Genomic DNA, 20,501 nt, shown 5'->3' on the forward strand with positions numbered 1-20,501 from the left:
AACCGCAGCATGGAGATACCGAAAAGGGTATAAAAATCATTTCGTTCGTCGGAGCAGGAAAATGGGGTCGGGTCGGTAGGGATAGGAAAAACAAGAGGTCAAGAGGTTTGTGGTTCATCTTCAATAATATGAATCTAACTTTTTTTCTTCTTCTTATAGCCAAATGTTTATGATTCTTTCTTAAAAAAGTTGGAGAGTTTATTTGCAATTGCAGCTCCTTCTTTCTCGAGAACATACTCAATTGGTTGCCTGTCCAAGTCCACCGCTAGCTGATATTTTCTGTTTTGGCTCGTAACGTATCGTTGTTAGCCTCACGATTTTAAAACACATATGTTTAGGTAGAAATTTTCACACGTTTATAAGGAATGATTTGTTTCCCTCTTCAACAATCCACCTCCCTTGAGGCGAGCAGCACATGTCTTGTGACTGGCTTTGTTACCATTTGTAACGGCTCAAGTTCATCACAAGCACATATTGTCCACGTTGGCCTGTAACCTCTCCCTACCAAATGCATTCTAAAATCATGAGGCTAAAGACGATACGTAACGGGCGAAATCGAATAATATTTGCTAACGGTGTACTCGAACTATTCCAAATTTATGTTTTTGGTCACTAACAAGTTAATTTTTTAATTCCTAAAAAATAATTAATGTATTACATATGAATTTGAATTTTACAGGTTAAATTTGTAATTTAATTAAGAAGAGAATGAAATACAGACTAATTATGAACGTAGTAACATTTGCTTTCTGGAAGTAATGAAAGCTTGGATTTTACACAAGTTTACAACTGTAGCGCATCTCCACAAACGAAATTTTCCGGAGAAGAAGAACACGACCTAAAATTTCAGAAGAAAAAAGGGGAAGGAAATTTGCTCGGAACCCTGAATTTCGGGGACGACTGCTTTCAATTTATCTCTTCTCGATCTTAAGATTGACGGTTTTACATGTTTCATGTTTGATCTTATTCTTATTCGCATTGCGGTGCGTTCCTTGTATTAGCGAATTTGGGATTTATTTGATTTCTAGGGTTGGATTCTGTAGGGAATTGGAATTTATTTGATATCTAGGGTTGAATTTTTTAGGGAATTGGGATTCACTTCTCTCTTTGAATTTGAATGTTACTCTAGATACATATTGTTTGGCTTTTAGTATGGGTGGATGTAGGATTTGTTTGTTTCAGATCGAATGAAACGAGATCGTAACATTATCGTTACGAAGATTTTAGGGAGTTCTATTCCGAAGGGACGACAAATTCACGAAGAGAAATGGGCATATGTTGGATTTCATTGTCAATTTGAGAGCGTGAAAAGGATAGATAATAAGTCCTTTATTGTTGGGAAATCGACTGTTCTTCACTCCACGAGTTCGTAATTTATATTTGGTTTATACTGAAAGAAGTTGGGTTGTGTTGAAGTTAGGACCGATTGAGTGGTGAAGTCATGTTCTATGGTGCATTGGTATGGGATCCATGGCTAATTGTTGCCCAAATTGTTTGCCTTCAATGTTTGTATTACCTGACTCTTGGCATGTTGCTGGCGACTCTAGTTGGGACTCGTGTTTCCCGGATCAGCCTTGTTTACTTCTTTGATTATGCTACACTAACTGTCTCTACGGCCACTGGTTTGTGTGTTATTGCTTCATTCCTGCTAACTGCGCTTGCTGGGTAAGAACTCTGTTTTACTTTTTTTCTCCTCCATATTCGGTATTATGTATATAACCACAGGCTAGTTGATGCATACACTCTTGACCAAGAATCTCTCCACCATGTTCATTTGAATCTCCTCATCCCATATGTTGTTTGAATCACTATGCATTGGATTGTTAGGAATAATTGACAATAGTTTGGAGAAGTTGCATCCTATCGAACCATTGTTAGATCATTTGGAATTAAATAGATTAATCGACCTCGCTGATGTTGTTTTTATTGTTAACCATGAAATGGTTTGTTTGAATGTCAATATTAATGATTTTGTTCTTATCTCTAATTATGTAATGAGGCCATTTTTGTTGGAACCTGTAGTTGCTGTAACTTTTTGATGTCGAAGTTTGTTCTTCTTAATGGTTTGCTGTATCTATTGGTGGTTCCTTCTGCAATTAATGTGAACTTCAATGTTTTTGTCTGTTGCCATCGTAGAAATTCACATGGTGAACATTTAAATATATGAAACTCTACAGAATGGAAGCTTTTCCTAAATGGTGTTTTCAATTGGGCTCGGGATTGGGAATAGTAACGTAGTTTTGGAATGGTATCGACTAATTGATCTTGATTCGGTTGAATGTTACCCTAAACGACACCCCTATAGTATTGTTACGTTTTCCTGATGAGAATAACACTCTTCCAACCGGGGAATTTGTTGGAGAGTTTTGAAAATTAAGCTTATAACCACTACTTCCACCCATGAATTTCTTTGAAAATTAAGCTTATCTTCATATTGTTTATGTTGTCAGCTTCTCTCACCATTACTATTTTATTGTGATGCAGGGCAGGATTTTTGGTTTATTTGATTGAAAGAGCAAAGAAGTGCTTAGATTTTGCGGCCACACTCTATATACTCCACCTTTTCATCTGTATCGCGTATGGAGGGTGGCCTTCGTCAATGACATGGTGGGTTGTGAATGGTACAGGGCTTGTAGTGATGTCTTTGCTGGGTGAATATCTGTGTATCAAACGTGAACTGCGAGAGATTCCCATAACACGATTGCGTTCGAGTAAGGCTTCTTTCCTCAATGAAATGAACAAAAGAATCTTCTTTGACATTCATAATTCATAGTAGTAACAACTAACATAGACTGCCAAAACCAAACATACTTGCTAGTACAAAAAATTTATGCTTGGATTTTCAATTGAGTTAACATGTTCTGATATGTACATAAAAGGGTTGGATCACATCTGAGTGATCATAAGTTTTGGTCCCTCTCACTGAGAAGCAGATTTAGTTGTAGCATATAACATTGAGCATATTTTGGTGCAGATGTTTGAGCTTTTAGGGAAGTTCAAATTGCAAGAACCACCTGTTGATGTGTGTGAATTTCAGTGGCCTATCTTATTAAATCTGCCTAGCCAGATCAAATTAGTATCAAGGAAGAAGAATCTCTTTGAGATATTGGAAAAATTGGCATTATTGGTGCACTGGATTATTATAAACTAGTGTTTCAAATGATTGGAGGGTTTACATGAGTTCCATGAAGTTCTTGGGGGAAAGAGCTCATTTTCAATGGACACAAAGGCTATGACTAATGCCTATATGAGCTCGATTCATTTGTTCTTTTCTGTTTTAACTCCTCACACGGATGAGTTTACAGCTTAGTTTGGAAAGGAAACTTCTTTATTCTCTTTCTTTCTTGCTCTTCTGAAGTTTCAACGACAGTGAAAAGCCATGATGATGATAATCAGAATTTAATATGGAAACTAAAGGAGAATTCTGTTGGATTGCTTTTGTTTTCTATTATTGCTTTGATACTCTTGCTTTCCTCTTCATAAGAGCCCTTCATTGTCACCATTATATGGTCTCTGTTTCTTTATTTTTGGTACTGCTTTAAGCGTTCTTCTTACGCTTCAAAGCATCTTATAAAGATTTGTAGGCAATAATTGAAAGTGTCCACTTCTTCCACAATCAGATTGCACACACAATTAAAAAGAACGATGCAATCTTCACAAGTTCAAATATGTTTTTATTAGCTATTGATTCACAATCTTATAAAGTTGCGTGGCCGAACGAGCTGCTAAATGGTCAAATATTCGATTAAGATCATTAAAATATTGAAGGGTCCCTTTTGGTGGTGGTCTAACTTTTGAATACTGTAATGTAGTTTGGAATCAGCATAACCTTAATTTTGTTTGTTTTTTCAATGAGGCTAATGCTTCAAGCTTGGTATAAGATGCCTCTCTTTCCTAAAGGCTAAAGTTCATCCACTTTTTGAGTTTTTTTATGAACTTAGAAGCACTAAATTATAGTTCTGCACTGGTTTCCTGTGAGAATTTGTAAATGATGTAATAATGAAAGTACAAAATTTTCTTAAGCTTTTGCTCTAAACATTTTAGACACTAAACTAAACAACTCTGAGATTGCTGGAAGGTAATTGGTGGATGTTAGCCTCATTGTCAAGATAAGAGCAAAGGGTTGAAAACATTTCATTGCCTCTTCTAATTGCTACCTAAATGATGGAATGTGTTTTCATAACCCTAAGAGGAAAAGGAAAAACTCTCCTTATCGACCAGTTATCTATCTATTTCTTTCACACTCTTTCCTCTATGCTAACCTTGAAGATAATTTATGGCTGCCTCTTCCACAAAGAAGAAATGTCCATCACAGCTTCTCCGACTGAGAGGTAGAGACCGTTAAACTCGAATTGCTCCAAGGCCTTTGATTTATACAGTTTTTCCGTCACGTTTGCAACTGGATTTGCAAGAACAAACTAAACAAAACGAAACAAATACAGAAATGTCGATCAGTGAAAAATTTCGTGGAAAACGTTTTTGTTGTACAAGCAGTTGTAGCCACATGGATCTTACCTGTAGTGATTTTTGCATCAAGATCTTCCTAATTTCACATACTGCTTCTATACCACTTGTGTCTATGGATGTCACAGCTGAGAAAAACATATGATAAGTGTGAGCGAACTAATCTTGAAAAAAGGCTTCTTTTCTACCAGCTGAGTAAAATTGTTTACTCAACGTACCTGTCATGTCTAGGATTACACATTTCAGTGGACTGTCGTTCGTCGCTTTTATTCGCTCTTCGTCTTCCCTAATCCACCTTAGAATCCTGCACACAAGACAGGATGGATATGTTATTAGTGAAATGATTGCTCCAGCAGACTCATCCACAAGATATATAGAAGATTTATATTATATCAAGCTCACCTTTCTTGTAGGTATGTCGAGTTTGCAAAGTAGATTGGAGATTCAATGGCAAGAATGAGGAACGAAGGCACCCTTAAGGCTTCTCGGTATCGGTCGATGTTTTGGAATATTTGAGTCCCAGAAATATTCCCCAAGACCATGGTGTTCGGCCTCGTGACATGCAGAAGAATCTTGAAAATAGATACTCCAACCTGAAAATACCAATGTGTTAATGGCATGACCTGTTACAGTTCAATAAACTAATTCCATAGCAATCAGGAAACTTACTGCAATGGCAAGACCCAACGGAACCGAGATGAAAAGAACGCCGAAGAAAGAACAAACACAAGCTACGAAATCAAGCTTGTCAACTTTCCATAACCTACAGGCTGCTTGGTAATCAATTAGCCCAATTACTGCTGTTATAATGATGGCTGCTAGGATGAAATTTGGAGTATAATGGAACAGTGGCATCAGAAACAACAACGTTATGAGCACGGTTGCAGACATCACTACATTTGAGACTGCTGTTTGTGCCCCGGCATTATAATTCACAGCCGACCGAGAAAATGACCCTGAAACATTGATCCCAAACCAAAGAGTTAATTACTATTTTCCTTAAGTTGCAACACCAAATAACGTCTTCGAGACAGTACGGTAGAGGATGGTAACAAACACCTGTTGTGACATAGCAGGAAGAACAAGATCCAGCCATGTTCATAAAACCAATGGCCATCATTTCTTTATTCCCATCCACTTGATAGTTTTTCAAACCAGCAAACGTCCTTCCTACGGCAATTCCTTCCTAATGTTATAAAAAAAACAAAACGAAAAGGATTGTTCAGCCACCGAGTCATGACTATAATCTGTATTAACATCTTTGTGAAAACAAGTACTTACAGTCAGCGAGAGAATTCCAGTTATAATGCCAGTTTTTATGGCAAGTGCCAATTGAGGACCAGTAAAGTACAGCATGTTCAAAGATGGTGGATTGATGCCCTTTGGCAAATGACCAATCTATCAAAAGAACACCAAAATAGAAAATCAATATGTGGTTTAAGTGAAGCATCCTCCAGAAAATGATATCAGTTTCAATGTCCTAATTCGAAGTTTAAAAGTATCGGTTCGTACCACTGAGATTCCAGGAACTTTGTCTCTAAGAAGGAAGACTAAAATAGTGGACAATATAACTGATGTCAGTGGAGCAGCTGCTGAAATCCAGAAAAGCTTTGGTTTCTTGATACTCTGTAGTCGTGTACGATAGAACGAATTAGAACCAGAACTATTGTTCTTGTGATTTATGTTCATTTTCTAAACAAAATTTTTACAGTAATGATAAAATTTGTGAAAAACATAAAGCCACTTACTATATGCCTCGTTCCCAGAAGAAAGAGTAGGAAAATGAAGCCTAAAACAATAGTTTGCCAAGACCACTGCACATTAATTGCACCAAGTTAGAAAAAGAAAGGAACAAAAAGAGGCCCCATCAAGAACTTCTAGAATATCAAAATCAAACCCATGAAAAAAAACCCTCTACTATGCAATACAAATCAAGATTCGTTCTATATTAACAAGTTTTGATCAATGAACCGACTTTGGTTTTTACTAAAGGCATCTTTAAAAAGAATATTTGAAAAAATAAAAAAACCCTTTATTGTGAACTATTCATCTGGTTGCTTGTTCATTTCGTCTCCTTTTCTTAACCCATAATGCTGCAAGCACTTACCTCATCTTTGTGGTGAAAGACAGACGACATGACAGGAATAAATTGCATTTTGTTGGTGAAATGGATGATTCCAAGCAACCCTTTGAGCTGTTGCAATGACACGATGACTGCTGCACCAGCCATAAACCCAACTAAAGTAGCCTTTGACAGAAAATCAATGACAAAGCCTAGCCTGTAACAAATTGAACACCAAAACCAATGAATTCAATGAAAAATACCCTCAGAAACAGAGAAAATTATTGGGAATTCATCCTTTCCCTTTCAACTGTTCTTAGTTTTATACCTTAACAAACCTAAAGATGCTTGGAATACACCAGCAAAGAAGGTGGCTGTAAAAGCTAACTTAAGAAACAGAGTTGGCTGTTCATTAAAAGAGACTGCCTCAGTGATCATCGATCCCATGACCAAAGAGGCGATAGAAACAGGACCAACAGCAAGATGTCTAGAGCTTCCAAGAACAGAATATATCAGTGGAGGCACAAAACTTGAATCTGCAACAAACCGCACAAAGACTCAGCAAATAGAATTCAATTTCTGGTTTAGTTTCGTTTAGCATTGAAACAAAAATTATACTCACATAAACCGATGATTGGCGGCAAATTCGCAAGTTTCGCATAACTTATTCCCTACAGAAATCAAACAAAAATGGAGAAAACACATTTTCAGAAGGCTAATAAACAAAAAAACAGCATTAAATTAAATTTGACCAAGTTTGAAAAAGAAAAAATAGAAACAAAATCTACATTCCATAGATAAGTCGAGCTAAAACCCCAGCCTAAATCCTAACCAGAAGAACACAAAATTACACAGAGATTTCAATTTGCATGGAGGTTCTTACGATTGATCATACCTGAGGAATAGCAAGGCTAGCAATTGTGAGACCAGAAACGATGTCAGACTTGAAAAGAGCTAGGGTATAATCAGGTCCCCATTGGAAAATAGGAAACAGAAATTGAAGGCCTAAAAGCAGTTTTGTGAACCACGTTTGGTTCTTGAATCTGTAAAACGGATCATCCGGGAAGCACACCTCAGAGAGCTTATGCTTGAGTTTCTGAAGTGTAGTCTGCGTAGGCGGCAAGCAGACTTTGTGAATCTCCTCCGTCTGTTGCGGAGGCGCCGACATTTCCTCCGGCGGAATTCTCAACACCGTTTCACGACATTCCAAGCTCTCAACTCGATTGGAGTTCATCCCCATGGCAGCCTAGAATCGAGAGGGAAGAGTAGAGAAGAATTTCTCTCTCTAAATATATATATATATAAATGATTTTGTTGTTTGTTTGAAGGCTTGAGGGAAGAAGGAAGAGAGCTCCCGCAATTTATAGAAGTGGGGAAAAAGAGACGAGGGTGGTTATGCACACTGAGCATAAACTGGCAGTTACTCGGAGGGTCGCTTTTTTTCTTTTGTCTGAGGGCACTTTCGTCATTTCCCAATTATTTATGTAATTTTGAATTTTAATCCCAAACATAATAATAATAATAATAAGAATCTTTTACCGTTATTTATTTATTTTTTATTGTCTTCTCCCTATTTTCAGAAAAAATAAAATAAAAAACGTAAATGAATAAATATTGTTTTTTTTTAATTGTCTTTTTACTTCTTTCCAGTAAGTTTATTACACTGCTGAAATACTCAGCACTTTTGTCTTGAATAATAAATCTTGTTGTATATTATCTTTTTTTCAAAAGTATTTTAAAAAATAAATTTATATGGTTGTAGTATATTCAAAAGTGATTTTATTAATTATAATTTATTTTTAAAATTTTTAAATATTTTAAAAATATTCGTTTCGGGATAATTCATTTGTTCGAGTATTTGTTCTAGATAAATTCTTAAATTAATTCAATTTTAAAATACTACCCTTTCACCTCATATTTCAATTTTTATCTCTCTTTTTTATAATTAAAAAATATTAAATAATATTAAACATAATTTATAAAAAATTAAATTTTAGTATACAACTAATACGCGGTTAAAATATATAATAAATTAATTTAATGTCTTAGGTTTAAACAAAGATAAATATGGGAAATATAATTTCCGATAACAAATAAGAATCTTTCTCCACTCCTTACTCATTCTGTACTCAAACAAAAATGTGTTACAGATACACGGTTTAATAAACCTTGCAACACGGAGGCAAATATTATTGGGGAGAGTCACGTGTAAAATGCCAAATTTTGTTTTCCAGCACATGCCCTCATCTTTTTCACTAATGGTTGGAAGTTGCCTTTTTTTTTTTTTTAAATAAAAAATAAAAAAGAATGATTTTATTAATATTATTATTTCTCTTATTTCCTTTTCAAAGAATAAAATAATATTAAAATTTCCAACTTCCCATTACATATTAAAATATGTAAAAATACTGGAGTGGGTCAGTGTGGCCAAGTTTGAAAGATTCAGTGAATTTTAATTATACAAATTAGATTCTCTAATTACAAACTTCGAATTTGATTTTAATTTTAATTATTGTTTTATTTTTTAGAAATTTAAAAGGTGGGTTGACTTTATAAAAATGGTCATTGGAATAAGGACCATAATAAAGGATTGAGGCTGTGAATGGTCGGAGATTCAGGCGTGTCTGACCGGCGGGAGGGAAAGAAACGACAGCAGTATGTGTAATACGACACTGGGAACCCTTCCTGCCCAATCCACATGTCGTCACTCCAAAATGCCTTCACATGCATTTCCCACATTTTCATTTTAAATATAATAAAAATATCAACAAAATTACATTTATATATATATATATATATATATAATATAATGAATGAATGACAACGCTGAATCTGGGCCGTCGGTTGGTAGGGTGATTCGCGAGATTTTATTTTATTTTCTTTTTTATTTTGAATAAAGTTCTGAAATATGGCGTTCTCCTTGGCTCCTTCTTTTTTATCCCAAACCTTTATTCGGTGAAAATGGTGTCTCTGTCTCTGTGTAACTAAGCTGTCTTTTTATTCTGTTTGGTTATGGTGAAAAGACATATTTGCCCTTCGAAATTTCTCATCCACTAATTTTCACTTTATTTTCTAAAAATTAATCATATAAATAAATCCGTGCGTACATATGAATGTACCAAAGGTTTCATACATAAATTTCAACTGGTTAAGACATTTATTTATTTTTTTTATTATAGAAAAGCTAAATATTCGAAGTGAATAAATGCTCTACTTAACCTAAAAAAAATTGAAATATTTGTCGCATGTGCTATTTTATTTTATAAAAAAATCACTTAATTTTATTATTTATGTCATACTATGTCAAACTAATTAATATCACACGTGACGGTAAGAGTACATGAAATCATACATAAATGAACTGACATTACATCAAAATATGAGGTGATTTTGAGATATATCTTACAAACGCTCAGCAGGAAATATAAAGATAAGAATTTCTCGAGTTTCTCACGTGTTGGAAGACTAAAATAGTGACATAACGTTCGTTTGACTTTGAGAAGGATGAAGATATATATATAAGGTATGAACGTTGCATCTTCAAATAGGGAGAAAGGTGTGTTAGGTGAACAATGTTTCTCTTCAATTAAGGAAAAAAGTATGTTAGGCAAAACGACATCGAGACTATGGTATTAACATCGAGATGCTTCAAATGAATAAGGGAGTGCATGCATGTTTAAAGCATCATGACACTGAAGCATTGATGGCAAGCATTAAACACGGAGCATAGGGAGCAAAGCATGACGTTGTTGATAGAAAAATTCTAGCATTTGGACACTACATGTGTACGATATAAATAGTTTATCGACTCCCAAGTGACATTGAGATGCTATCCTCTCGGATACTTGAGCTTGATTTTCTCTAGTTTCTCTCTCGACTCGATTTTCAAAATTTTAGACCGGAAACATTACATATAATTTGTTAAAATAAACATTATATTGTATAATTATTCTTTAGATCTTAGATCTTATTTTATTTCATTGAATTTTCTTTTTTAGGCAACTTTCTTTTTTTGTGTTAAAATTTTTTTTTAATTTTTTATTAAAAAATAATTCTATGGATTAGATAAGCACGAACATTTAAATTTAACGTCATTTATTTAATTAGGAGTCTTTGTTCTAATTACACTTTATCATTAAATAATTTGAAAATTTTGAAATGTAGTTAGAAATTTGATATGTTATAAAATTGAATTAATTTCTTTTAATAAAGTTGGATCACATTTTCTTTCCCTTTGAATCTTTTTGGTGGAAAATAGCTATACAAGTGTAAAATCAGACACCCAAGAAAATAAAAAATAAAATAAAATAAAAAAAAGCTTCGTATATTCAAAATACAAAATTGCAGTCTTGTCAAAAGATTTGAGTCTTTCGAGTTAGTGGGATTCGTTAGGCTTATAATATTGTTCATTTCTCAATTTTAAAATATAAATTATCGTCTTTAATTTAAAATAATATAAATTAAATTAAATTAAACCATTAAAAAAATATAGGTCTTCTCACATTAATTAGGATTTTAGATACTCATTATGCAATAATTTTTTTTATTTAATTTCTCAATTATAAACATGAAATAACAATTTGATCAAATAATGAAATAAAATAAAATAAAATAAATCCAACCCTATAAAATGTTCCACATTTCACTACCACTAATATTTTGTCACATCGTTCGTATTTAAAATAATATTAATAAATTCAACCGATGGAAAATTAATGAGTGCATGCACTGAGAATTTGAGTTATTTCATTTAATTTTGTTGAAATATTTTTCTGTAGCCATCTAATTTCGAACTTTCACAATTCCAAAACATAAAATTTAATTTAGTTTGAATATAATAATTAAGTACATAATAATATACCATAATAAATAAAAACATGCATATTATTAATTATGTTACATTCAGACTCCAGACTACCGTTACATTTTATTTTAGTCTCTAAATTTTCATATTTGAGTCGGTAAAAATACGAGTAAATAAATTAAAAATTAAAAAAAAAAATCTTCGAAAGAAGTGAGGATTGAAAAATGAGGGTTAAAGCGGTGTAGAAAGTTGGTGGCATTTAATTAGGGTTTTCGAAGGTAGTTGGAATTGAAATTTGGGGGCATATGTGGAATATATATTTGTCGGGCAGCTCGGGCATGCAAGGCCTATGTGCCCTTTCCCTTCCCCTTTTAATTTGGGCAGCTCGATCTTCTCCGCACGTGGGACTCCTCCATTCCATTATTTTTTTCTCCTTTTAATTATAACCTTCTATTTTATTTTTTTCCAACTTTTAAAATAATTTTTAAATAATTATTTTCCATTATATATATATTATATATATATTGATAATTGTTGTAGAAGTTCTCGTTCTAGAATGGGAGGCTTTGGCTAAAGTGTTTTATAGGCAAAAAGGCACGTCACTTAATAACATTTAAATATTATTTTTTTAAGACGGATGTAAATTATTTATTTATTATTATTTTTTTTTTTTTTTGGAAAAAGATATTATTTTCTACTCATATCTTAAACCGACCACAAGATTAATTTAATAGAATTAATTAATTAAAATTCGCACTTAATGATACAATAAGCTACTATTATTTTTTTCTGTTGTTAAATAACTTAATTTTGTTTTAAATAGTAAATAATTTTTTTAATTGCTGAAATATACTCATCTTGACGAATATTGAATATTAAAATAATGAAATCTTGGAAGATGGGAATTTAAATTTAAAATAATATTAAATTGACTTTAAATATTTCAAGGTTTGTTTTCATTTTTTTCTTTAAATTGATTATTGTTTTTGGTTGGAAAAAGAAAACCTCATACCCCCCATTTTCTTGTAAAAGTTAATGTTGGTTGAGACTAAACTCGAGATCTCGAAAAAAGGAATAGAGATCTTATCGGTTGAATTACTCGTAATGGTTTCACTCCTTTTTCTAGATTGGATACGAATAATAATTTAAAATTTTATCGACAAAAATTAATTTATAACCCTAATTATTTAAGGTTGTATTAGTAAAAAAAAAACGTAAACTAAGTTTTTAATTTACACATTACTAGACTGTGGTTAAAAGAACGAACTTATAATTATATCGATTGAACTCTTAATAAAAATTAATACATGAACGGAATAAAATTGATTTATAATTATAAATGTATATCGAGATAATATAAATTGATATAATTATTAGTTTAATATTTAAAGATATTTTTAAGGTGTGATTTTATAATTTTTCAATTTTGTGATGTTTCCTTCCTATTTCGTGTTTGTGTTTAGTCAAAAGACATAATTAGAGGAGCTCCAATTTGTGCGCCAAGGCTGCATTTATTTTAGTATTAAACGTGAGATTAGTGCATCTAAAGCTTCATTATATTTTGCTTTTGTCACAAAGCACATGGATTTCGACAAATCTCCTGAGGTGTCCACGTTTGAAGACCAACAACACCAGCCAACACTGTTGACTATATTTAGTCAATACAAGGATCTTTCAAGTCAACTAGAAGCTACAAAACGTGGTTCTTTTTATTTATTTTTAAATTATATTCTTATCTATTATATTTTGACTAGTTTTACACTAGATATAATCACATTTTTTATTTTAAAAATAGACTAAAGAGTATAAAGGTAACAACCAAACCAAACCAAGCTCGTAGATATTATCATTTTTTTTTTTTTTTTTTATCATGCTTTATTTTTTAAAAGTTTTTAAAACGCTATCCGTTAGAAATAGGTTTTTACATTGTTTCGCTTTCTTTTCCAATCGATATGGGGTCTCACAATTCATCCCCTTTCGAGGCCCAGCGTCCTCGCTAGCACTCGTTCTCTTCTCCAATCGATGTAGGACCTCTTAATCCACCCCTCTCTTTAGGGTCCAGCGTCTTTGTTGGCACACCGCCTCGTGTCTACTCCTTTCAGGGTTCAGCCTTCTCACTGGCACATCGCCTGGTGCTGGCTCTGATATCATTTGTAACAGCCCAAACCTATCATTAGTAGATATTGTCCTCTCTAGGCTTTCTCTCAAAGTTTTTAAAATAAGGAGAGGTTTCTACACTGTTATAGAGAATGTTTTGCTCTCCTCCCCAACCGAGGTAAAATCTCACAATAAATCACTTTAATTAATTAAAATAGATAAAAATTCTCCCACCGATTTAAGATTCATCTGGATCGACACATAGAAAAGATTATAGATTCAAAAAATTGATTTAGTCCAAAAACATTATGATGATGTCCTCCAATAATTTAAATTTTTCTGCACTAAGGTATAAATAATAAAAGGGTAATTAGGGAATTTTATTACTTAATATAATGCTACATCACATCCCAAACTGCAAGGAATGGAAATGATTAGTGCTTATAGAAAGAAAAAAAATGAAATCATACCATTATTTTAATAAATTTAAATTGTGTGGTCGAAATTTAATCGTCTTTGTTCCATCAATGAATTATTTTGTATTATAATTATTTGTCGTATTAAAATTGAAGAAATAATATATTTATTAAAAAATGATTTAATGTACAAATAATTGTGGGAAAATAGTTTTAGGTCGGATGCGGCGAAGGGATGGTAAGCAATACCCCTGCACTGGGATGACGGTGACATTCTAGTATGTACCATAGGTTATAGCGACATTAATATATGGTGCCCATATTTGATGGACTATTTTTAACGCCATATATATATATATATGATATTATATTATATTATATTGTTTAGACCTATCTTATTCTCTATCATATAGATAAGAGGAGAATATTCTTTTTTATTTTTTTAGTTGAATTGATTTGATGGCCTAAAATGTCCATTTGTCCTTTTTATTTTTAAATTCTATATTTTTCTTAAACAAATAATTCAATTCATGCTATTTTCAAATTTGCCCTTCCGTCCATTGCAATGTTGAATTTTTTAATTTTTATATTAATGGTATATTACGTCATGACATTTAAATACACACCAACAAAATATACGTTAGATAAATAAAATTACTTCTAAACTTTGTCATGCAGGATTGTAAAAAAAAAAAAAAAGAAATTAAAAAATATAAACTAAGTTTAAAAAATACTCATGAAATTTAAAATTAACATTAACATCCTCAAATTTTATTAAAAACATATTATTTGAATATTTTAAAAAAAAATTAAGAGTGTTATTGAAACGTTTAAAATTCGAACATTTTTTTTTAAACAATTTTAAAAGTTAAAAGAATATTTTTGAAACTAAGTATGAATAATTTCCTTTCAAAATCAAGGGTACCGATATTTTTTTAAAGTTTAACTAGATTTTTTGAAAATTTAACGATATTATTGAAATATTTGATAGTTTATGGTTATTTTCGAGATAAAATGCAAAATTAAAGGATATTTTTATTAATTTAGAAGGAATATTGGATCTTGTAACGGTAACAATGTTTATATAAATTTATATTTGATCTCGACTTGAGGATCTCTTGTATTAATTTAAAAGTGAAGTATTTTATATTAATATTGGAATTAGGGAATGTGAATTTTGGTGTGAAAATTGATGAAATTTGTGAGGTTGATAATGGAAGGTGAAGAAGGAAATTTGGAAAATATCTTGGAGCACAAAAAAGCAAATAAAGGATACCAACCCAAAGCAGAAGATAAGGCTACCTTTAAATGGCAGTCTTTTCACTCTGCTTTCCTTTGCTTTCCCACCCATTTCTAACCACTATACCAATAATAATAATAATAATTAATAATTAATTATTGTTTTTCATTCTTAATTTTCCTATTTTTCTTATTTATTTTTCCTTTTTATAGGAGAACAAAACCTTAAAAAAAAGATAATAACTGATAGCTGTGAGCTTTGATTGTTAGGCAAGGGTCATGTTAATCTTAAGACAAGGGAAATCTTTTGGACATTGTTCTTAGGATGCTACGAGAAATCTTCTTTTTTGCCAATGTCGTTTAGAGACCTCCCTTCTCTCGAAATGATTTGTAATGACCTAACTTCTCCCCCATTAGTGCATTTGAAATGGTCTCAATCTCTTCACCCTCGGCCGCCACCTTGCCACCACCTTGCCATGTTGCCGGTCATCTCCCTTCTCTTCTTACTCACTTCGCCGCCCATACGCCTCCACCTCTTTTATTTTGGTGAATATTTATGTCATAATTTTATTTTAATCTTCAAAAATCAATTTTGATTTATTTATACATTTATTTACGAGAGAAAAATTGAAACTTTATTGATTTTATTTTTAATTATAATAATATAGGAATTGTCGATCCAAACTTGTTGCGTTGGCAAAGACGGTATTTGCCAACACCACACGTTGGGTTGACGAAGAGCTCTTTTGTACACCAACAAAGATTCTTTTGATAAGTTTTTACCCACGATTTGTTCCAATACATTTTATGCGTCGGTATAACCTTTCTCAATACGTTTTTTTTTATGCTTAAATTTCGTTGAAAATTCAAATATTCTCTTATGAAGAGATGAAACTCATCATAAACAAAAAAAAAAAACACAAATTTTAAATGATTATCCTTTTATGCTTTAAAAAAAACATTTACAAGCTAATTAAAAAACAAAACAAAATATTTTTGTTTTATTTTTTAAAATTAGGTTAGAGGTTGAAAATAATAAATGATAATAATAGAGACCATTAATTGAAAATAGTGATTTATAAACTAAATTTAAAAAATACATGAGAATATTGGCTAACACTATGTTTATAATAAACAAATTACAAAATAAAATATATGATATATATGGTAAACTATATTTTATATAACCATGTAATTATTAATTAGGGTGGGTTTAAAGTGGGGTCGGGTTGTTTTTGGTTGACCAGAAATTTAAAGGAAGAAGAAGGGAAAACGTGGGGGTGTGATTAAAGGAAGCACTAGAAAGAAAGGAAGGGAAGCGGCAAGGAGCGTTGACAATGGTGGGGCCTGAACTACACGCATCCTCCGCTGCCGCTGCCACTTCATTCCAAGCTTTTCATAAAATTCCATTTCCAACAGTGAAGGTTGAAACTTCCAGGCCCCTTCTTTCCACTTTAATGTCCCATATTGCTCCAAACTTTTTTTATTTTTATTTTTTTTAATCCAAAATAATTTGGTGTTGTGTTGGACAACCACGTGCTATGACCTTCTACTTTCTTTAATGCCACAACTCCATCCATTCAGATTGAGTTATGTATATAGTTTTCGGGTTGGGTTGGGTTAAATTTTTGAAAAAATAAAAATTTGAGTCAATTTGCTAGATGATATATTTTTTTAGTTGGATCAACTAGACCAACCTGAACAACCCGAACAACCTAAAAATAAGATTACAACTCAATCCTAATTTTTAAAATAGTTAGGAAGATTAAGACTTTTTTATATTTATAACTGAGATTAGTGATGAGTTATGATAGTTTGAGTTGGGTTGGGTTGTGTTAAATTTTTTAAAAATGAAAATTTAAGTTAATTAGCCAGTTGATATTTTTTTTAGTTAGTCAACCAGATTAACGGGAGAGCAACCTAAAAATAAGATTACAACTCAACCCTAATATTTTAAAATTATTACGAACATTAATAATTTTTGAGGTAAGTGACGTTAGTGATGAGTTATGAGGGGTTGGGTTGGGTTGTGTTGTGTTAAATTTTTGAAAAACCAAAAATTTGAGCAAATCTGCATTTAGATGTTTTTTGATTTGGTCAACTAGACCACTCCAAACCACTGAAAATAAGATTACAATCCAACCAACCTTACTCTAGTTTTTAAGATTATTATGAAAATTAAGAATATTTAAAGTTTGTAACTGATATTAATGATGAATTATAACTTAGGAAGGTTTGATATTAAAATTGTATGAGAATTTAGTATTAATGTAACATAATTATATATTTTTTTAAATAATAATAAAAAAGAAAATCTCTTAATCCAACCGAACTCAACTTTACCATAGTCTTTAAGATTTTATTAAAAAACTTAAGAATGTTTTACGTTTGTAACTAATGTTAGAAATAGTTTATGACTTGTGAATATTTGATATTAGAGATTTATGAGATTTTAGCATTAATCTCACATGTATCATAGATCATTAAAATTGACCCAACTCAACTCAATATAAAAATAGAGGGTTCAGTTGTGAACTCTATACGTGTTACTCGGGGTTACCAACCTAACCAAACCAAAATTTTGGATTGATTCAAAAAAAAATTTCCAACCCAACCCAACCCAACTCGTGTAATTCCTACCCACTTCTCCATAAGCTTAATCAAGCTAGTAATAGCGATTAAGGAGTGAATTAAAATCAAGTAGGTTTGATTTTATAAACCTAACATATTTAGATACGGGTTTTCTAAACTCGAGGTTTAAACAGTAATTTACATAATTTTTCTAAATTCAAACGGGTTACATTTAAACATAAATTTTTGTAAATTCATTCATGAATAGGTCATTCAAGAATGTAACCAAAGCCTTTAAATTCAGTGAAAAAACAATATTGTTTAAAATTAAACGGTTAAGTTGACTCATTCAAATATAAAAAAAATAAATAAATAAAATAATATTACTTTTTTAACCTTTTATTAGAGTTTTGACTAAGATTGGAGGAAAGAGTTAAAAAGGTGAAAAGACAAATGATGCGGGGGAAAATGAGGCGCAGTGGAAGGGTTTATTCCGGAATATTCCGTTTTTATTATAACAGCTGTTTTTATTTATCTTCATTCAAACAAATCCAAAAAGTGACGTCATTTACTTCAATTTTAGGCTTCTTTTTTAAACTCTTTTATATATATATATATATTATATTCCACTCTATTTTTAAAGGTCAACTTCATTGCCTACGCCACTCTTTCCTTCATAATGCCAATTTTGTTGGGTTGGTATCACATTGATATTTAGAACACGGGATTCGATATGGCCCGACGTTTTGATATGACATGACTATCTCTTTGTAAACTAACATAAGTTTTTTTAACATGGTTAATTGTTATGATGATTGAGTAACTAAAAATGAAGGTATATCTTATAAATTGATTATTGTATTTGTTTTGTTGATTGTATTGGTTCAAATAGAGTAAAATACAAAAAAGAATAATGTTCATGAATTTGACAGCAGTGTACTCGGGTTGGGTTGAATTTTTTGTTGTTGTTTGGACTAACCTGAAATTTCAGATTCATGGATTGGTTACGTGCATGTATATAATTTTTAACTTAACTCTCTATTTTTTAGTTGGGTTGGATTTGTCGTGTTGTTTTTTTTTTAATTATTTGAAAAAATCATATACTTATTATTGATACATGTTACATTAATTACTAAAATCTCATAAAATTCAAATATTAAATATGGTTAGGATGATTAGTAACCTTAGAAAAAAAAAAAAAAAAATTATAACCCAGTTTAGGTTTTATGATTTGAATCGAATGGTTCGAGTGGGTCAATGAATACCTGTAAAAGTGACAAAACCATGTGTGCGGCAACCCGCGTTTAAGCTATAATATATGAAACCCACTAAAATAAAACGCTTTTGCCCGACAAGCTCATATCTTGTATTAAAAAATGAAGAGGCAAAAAGAATGGCTTGGATTTCATAAGCTAGGTTGGTTGAATGGCATGCTTTATTAGGGTTAATCAATTGGACTATAAACTTAAAAGAGACCAAATCATTGGATTAACCAAACTAATGAGATTGCAAAATGAAGCCATGGTTTATTCTATGGAATATGCCTTCATCTCCAATGGCTCTCAATGGTTGAAGGGTTTGATGGTTTATATTTACAAGTCAGAGATCATGTTGCCTGCAAAAATATGCTCTAAATCCTTCTCAAATCCTACTTTTTTTTTTCTTTTAAGCTTTCGAATAAACTTATTTTATTTTTTATCGGTCGTTGTATTTGTGACAACGTCAGTGGTACTTTGTACATTGTTCCTTTGACGTTTTATTAGTGATTAATGTAGATTTGTATAAAGTACTATATTGAAAGGAAGCTCGTGCGTTGCCATTAAGCTTAATGGTACATTATGATGTTTATGTACCGTGCCGAAATGACTAGGTTTATTGCACAAATGTCGTCTTTATAGGTTGTTTTTGAAGTTTATGTAATTTTAACTAACTAACCATGTTGGGTAAGTTAACAACTTTGGTTCTCTGGTTCTAATTAGCTAAACAATGTACCTTTCTTCTTTTATCTGTGTTTCTTTCCTTTGTAACAATTTAAACTCACAAGATATTGTCTTTTTTAAGCTTTTACATTAGGAGTTTTCCTCAAGATTTAAAACGCGTCTTTGCTAGGGAGAGGTTTCTAAACCTTTATAAAGAATGTTTCGTTCTCCTCCTAAACCGATGTGGGATCTCACAATCCACCCCCTTCAGGGCCCATCATTCTTGTTAGTACTCGTTCCCCTCTACAATCGATGTGGGATCTTACAATCCTCCCCCCTTCGAAGCCTAGCGTCCTTGTTGGCACACCATCCAGTGTCTAGCTTTGATACTATTTGTAACCATCTAAGTCCACCGCTAGTAGATATTGTCATCTTTTGGCTTTGTTTCAGGGTTCTCCTCAGGGTTTTTAAAATGCACATGTTAGGAATTGGTTTTCCACACTTTTATGAAAAAATGTTTTAATCTCCTCCTTAATCGATATGAGATTTCAAATGATTGGTTTGATATTTAACTGAAATCAACAAAAACTTCCATTTTTTTGGTTTAGGACTCTTGAGAATCTAGGTATTTGGTTTGGTCCCTAGCTTTGGCACCCCTTACGGCTACTGATCATCGCCTTGGTAAGCTATTGCCTCACCAACTAGCTCGCTCCTTTGTGTTATAATATAACTAGAAGAGGAATGACAAAAAGCTAAATAATCACGAAAATAAAATAAAGAATAAAAAGTATAGAAGTTAACGACGATGTCGACCTTAATTAACTGTGATGTCCCAAGTCGGTTGGGGAAGAGAACAAACAACCATTTACAAAGGTGTGGACACCTTCCCCTAGCAGAAGTGTTTTAAAACCTTGAGGGCAAGCCCGAAA

The 20,501-nt window shown here is 32.0% G+C and overlaps 2 protein-coding genes across 2 annotated transcripts; one reads left to right on the plus strand and one right to left on the minus strand.

Moving 5' to 3' along the window:
• The first annotated feature begins 741 nt into the window (after positions 1-741).
• LOC111778650 (protein SYS1 homolog) lies at positions 742-3,502 on the plus strand. Its single transcript, XM_023658585.1, has 3 exons — positions 742-1,665; positions 2,485-2,711; positions 2,975-3,502. The coding sequence occupies exons 1-3, from the start codon at positions 1,442-1,444 to the stop codon at positions 2,980-2,982; spliced, it is 459 nt and encodes a 152-aa protein (XP_023514353.1). The 5' UTR covers positions 742-1,441; the 3' UTR covers positions 2,983-3,502.
• A 477-nt stretch (positions 3,503-3,979) lies between these two features.
• On the minus strand, positions 3,980-7,856 carry LOC111778648 (probable sulfate transporter 3.4). The gene is made up of 13 exons (XM_023658583.1): positions 7,422-7,856; positions 7,149-7,197; positions 6,855-7,062; positions 6,572-6,743; positions 6,213-6,278; positions 5,977-6,090; positions 5,746-5,862; positions 5,524-5,650; positions 5,134-5,420; positions 4,867-5,057; positions 4,683-4,768; positions 4,516-4,592; positions 3,980-4,418 (listed from the first exon to the last, which is right to left on the minus strand). Exons 1-13 carry the CDS (start codon positions 7,764-7,766, stop codon positions 4,275-4,277), a joined length of 1,983 nt encoding a protein of 660 aa, XP_023514351.1. The 5' UTR covers positions 7,767-7,856; the 3' UTR covers positions 3,980-4,274.
• Positions 7,857-20,501: the final 12,645 nt, after the last annotated feature.

The sequence above is a fragment of the Cucurbita pepo genome, chromosome LG17, assembly GCF_002806865.2.
Source record: "Cucurbita pepo subsp. pepo cultivar mu-cu-16 chromosome LG17, ASM280686v2, whole genome shotgun sequence".
Taxonomy (NCBI): domain Eukaryota; kingdom Viridiplantae; phylum Streptophyta; class Magnoliopsida; order Cucurbitales; family Cucurbitaceae; genus Cucurbita; species Cucurbita pepo.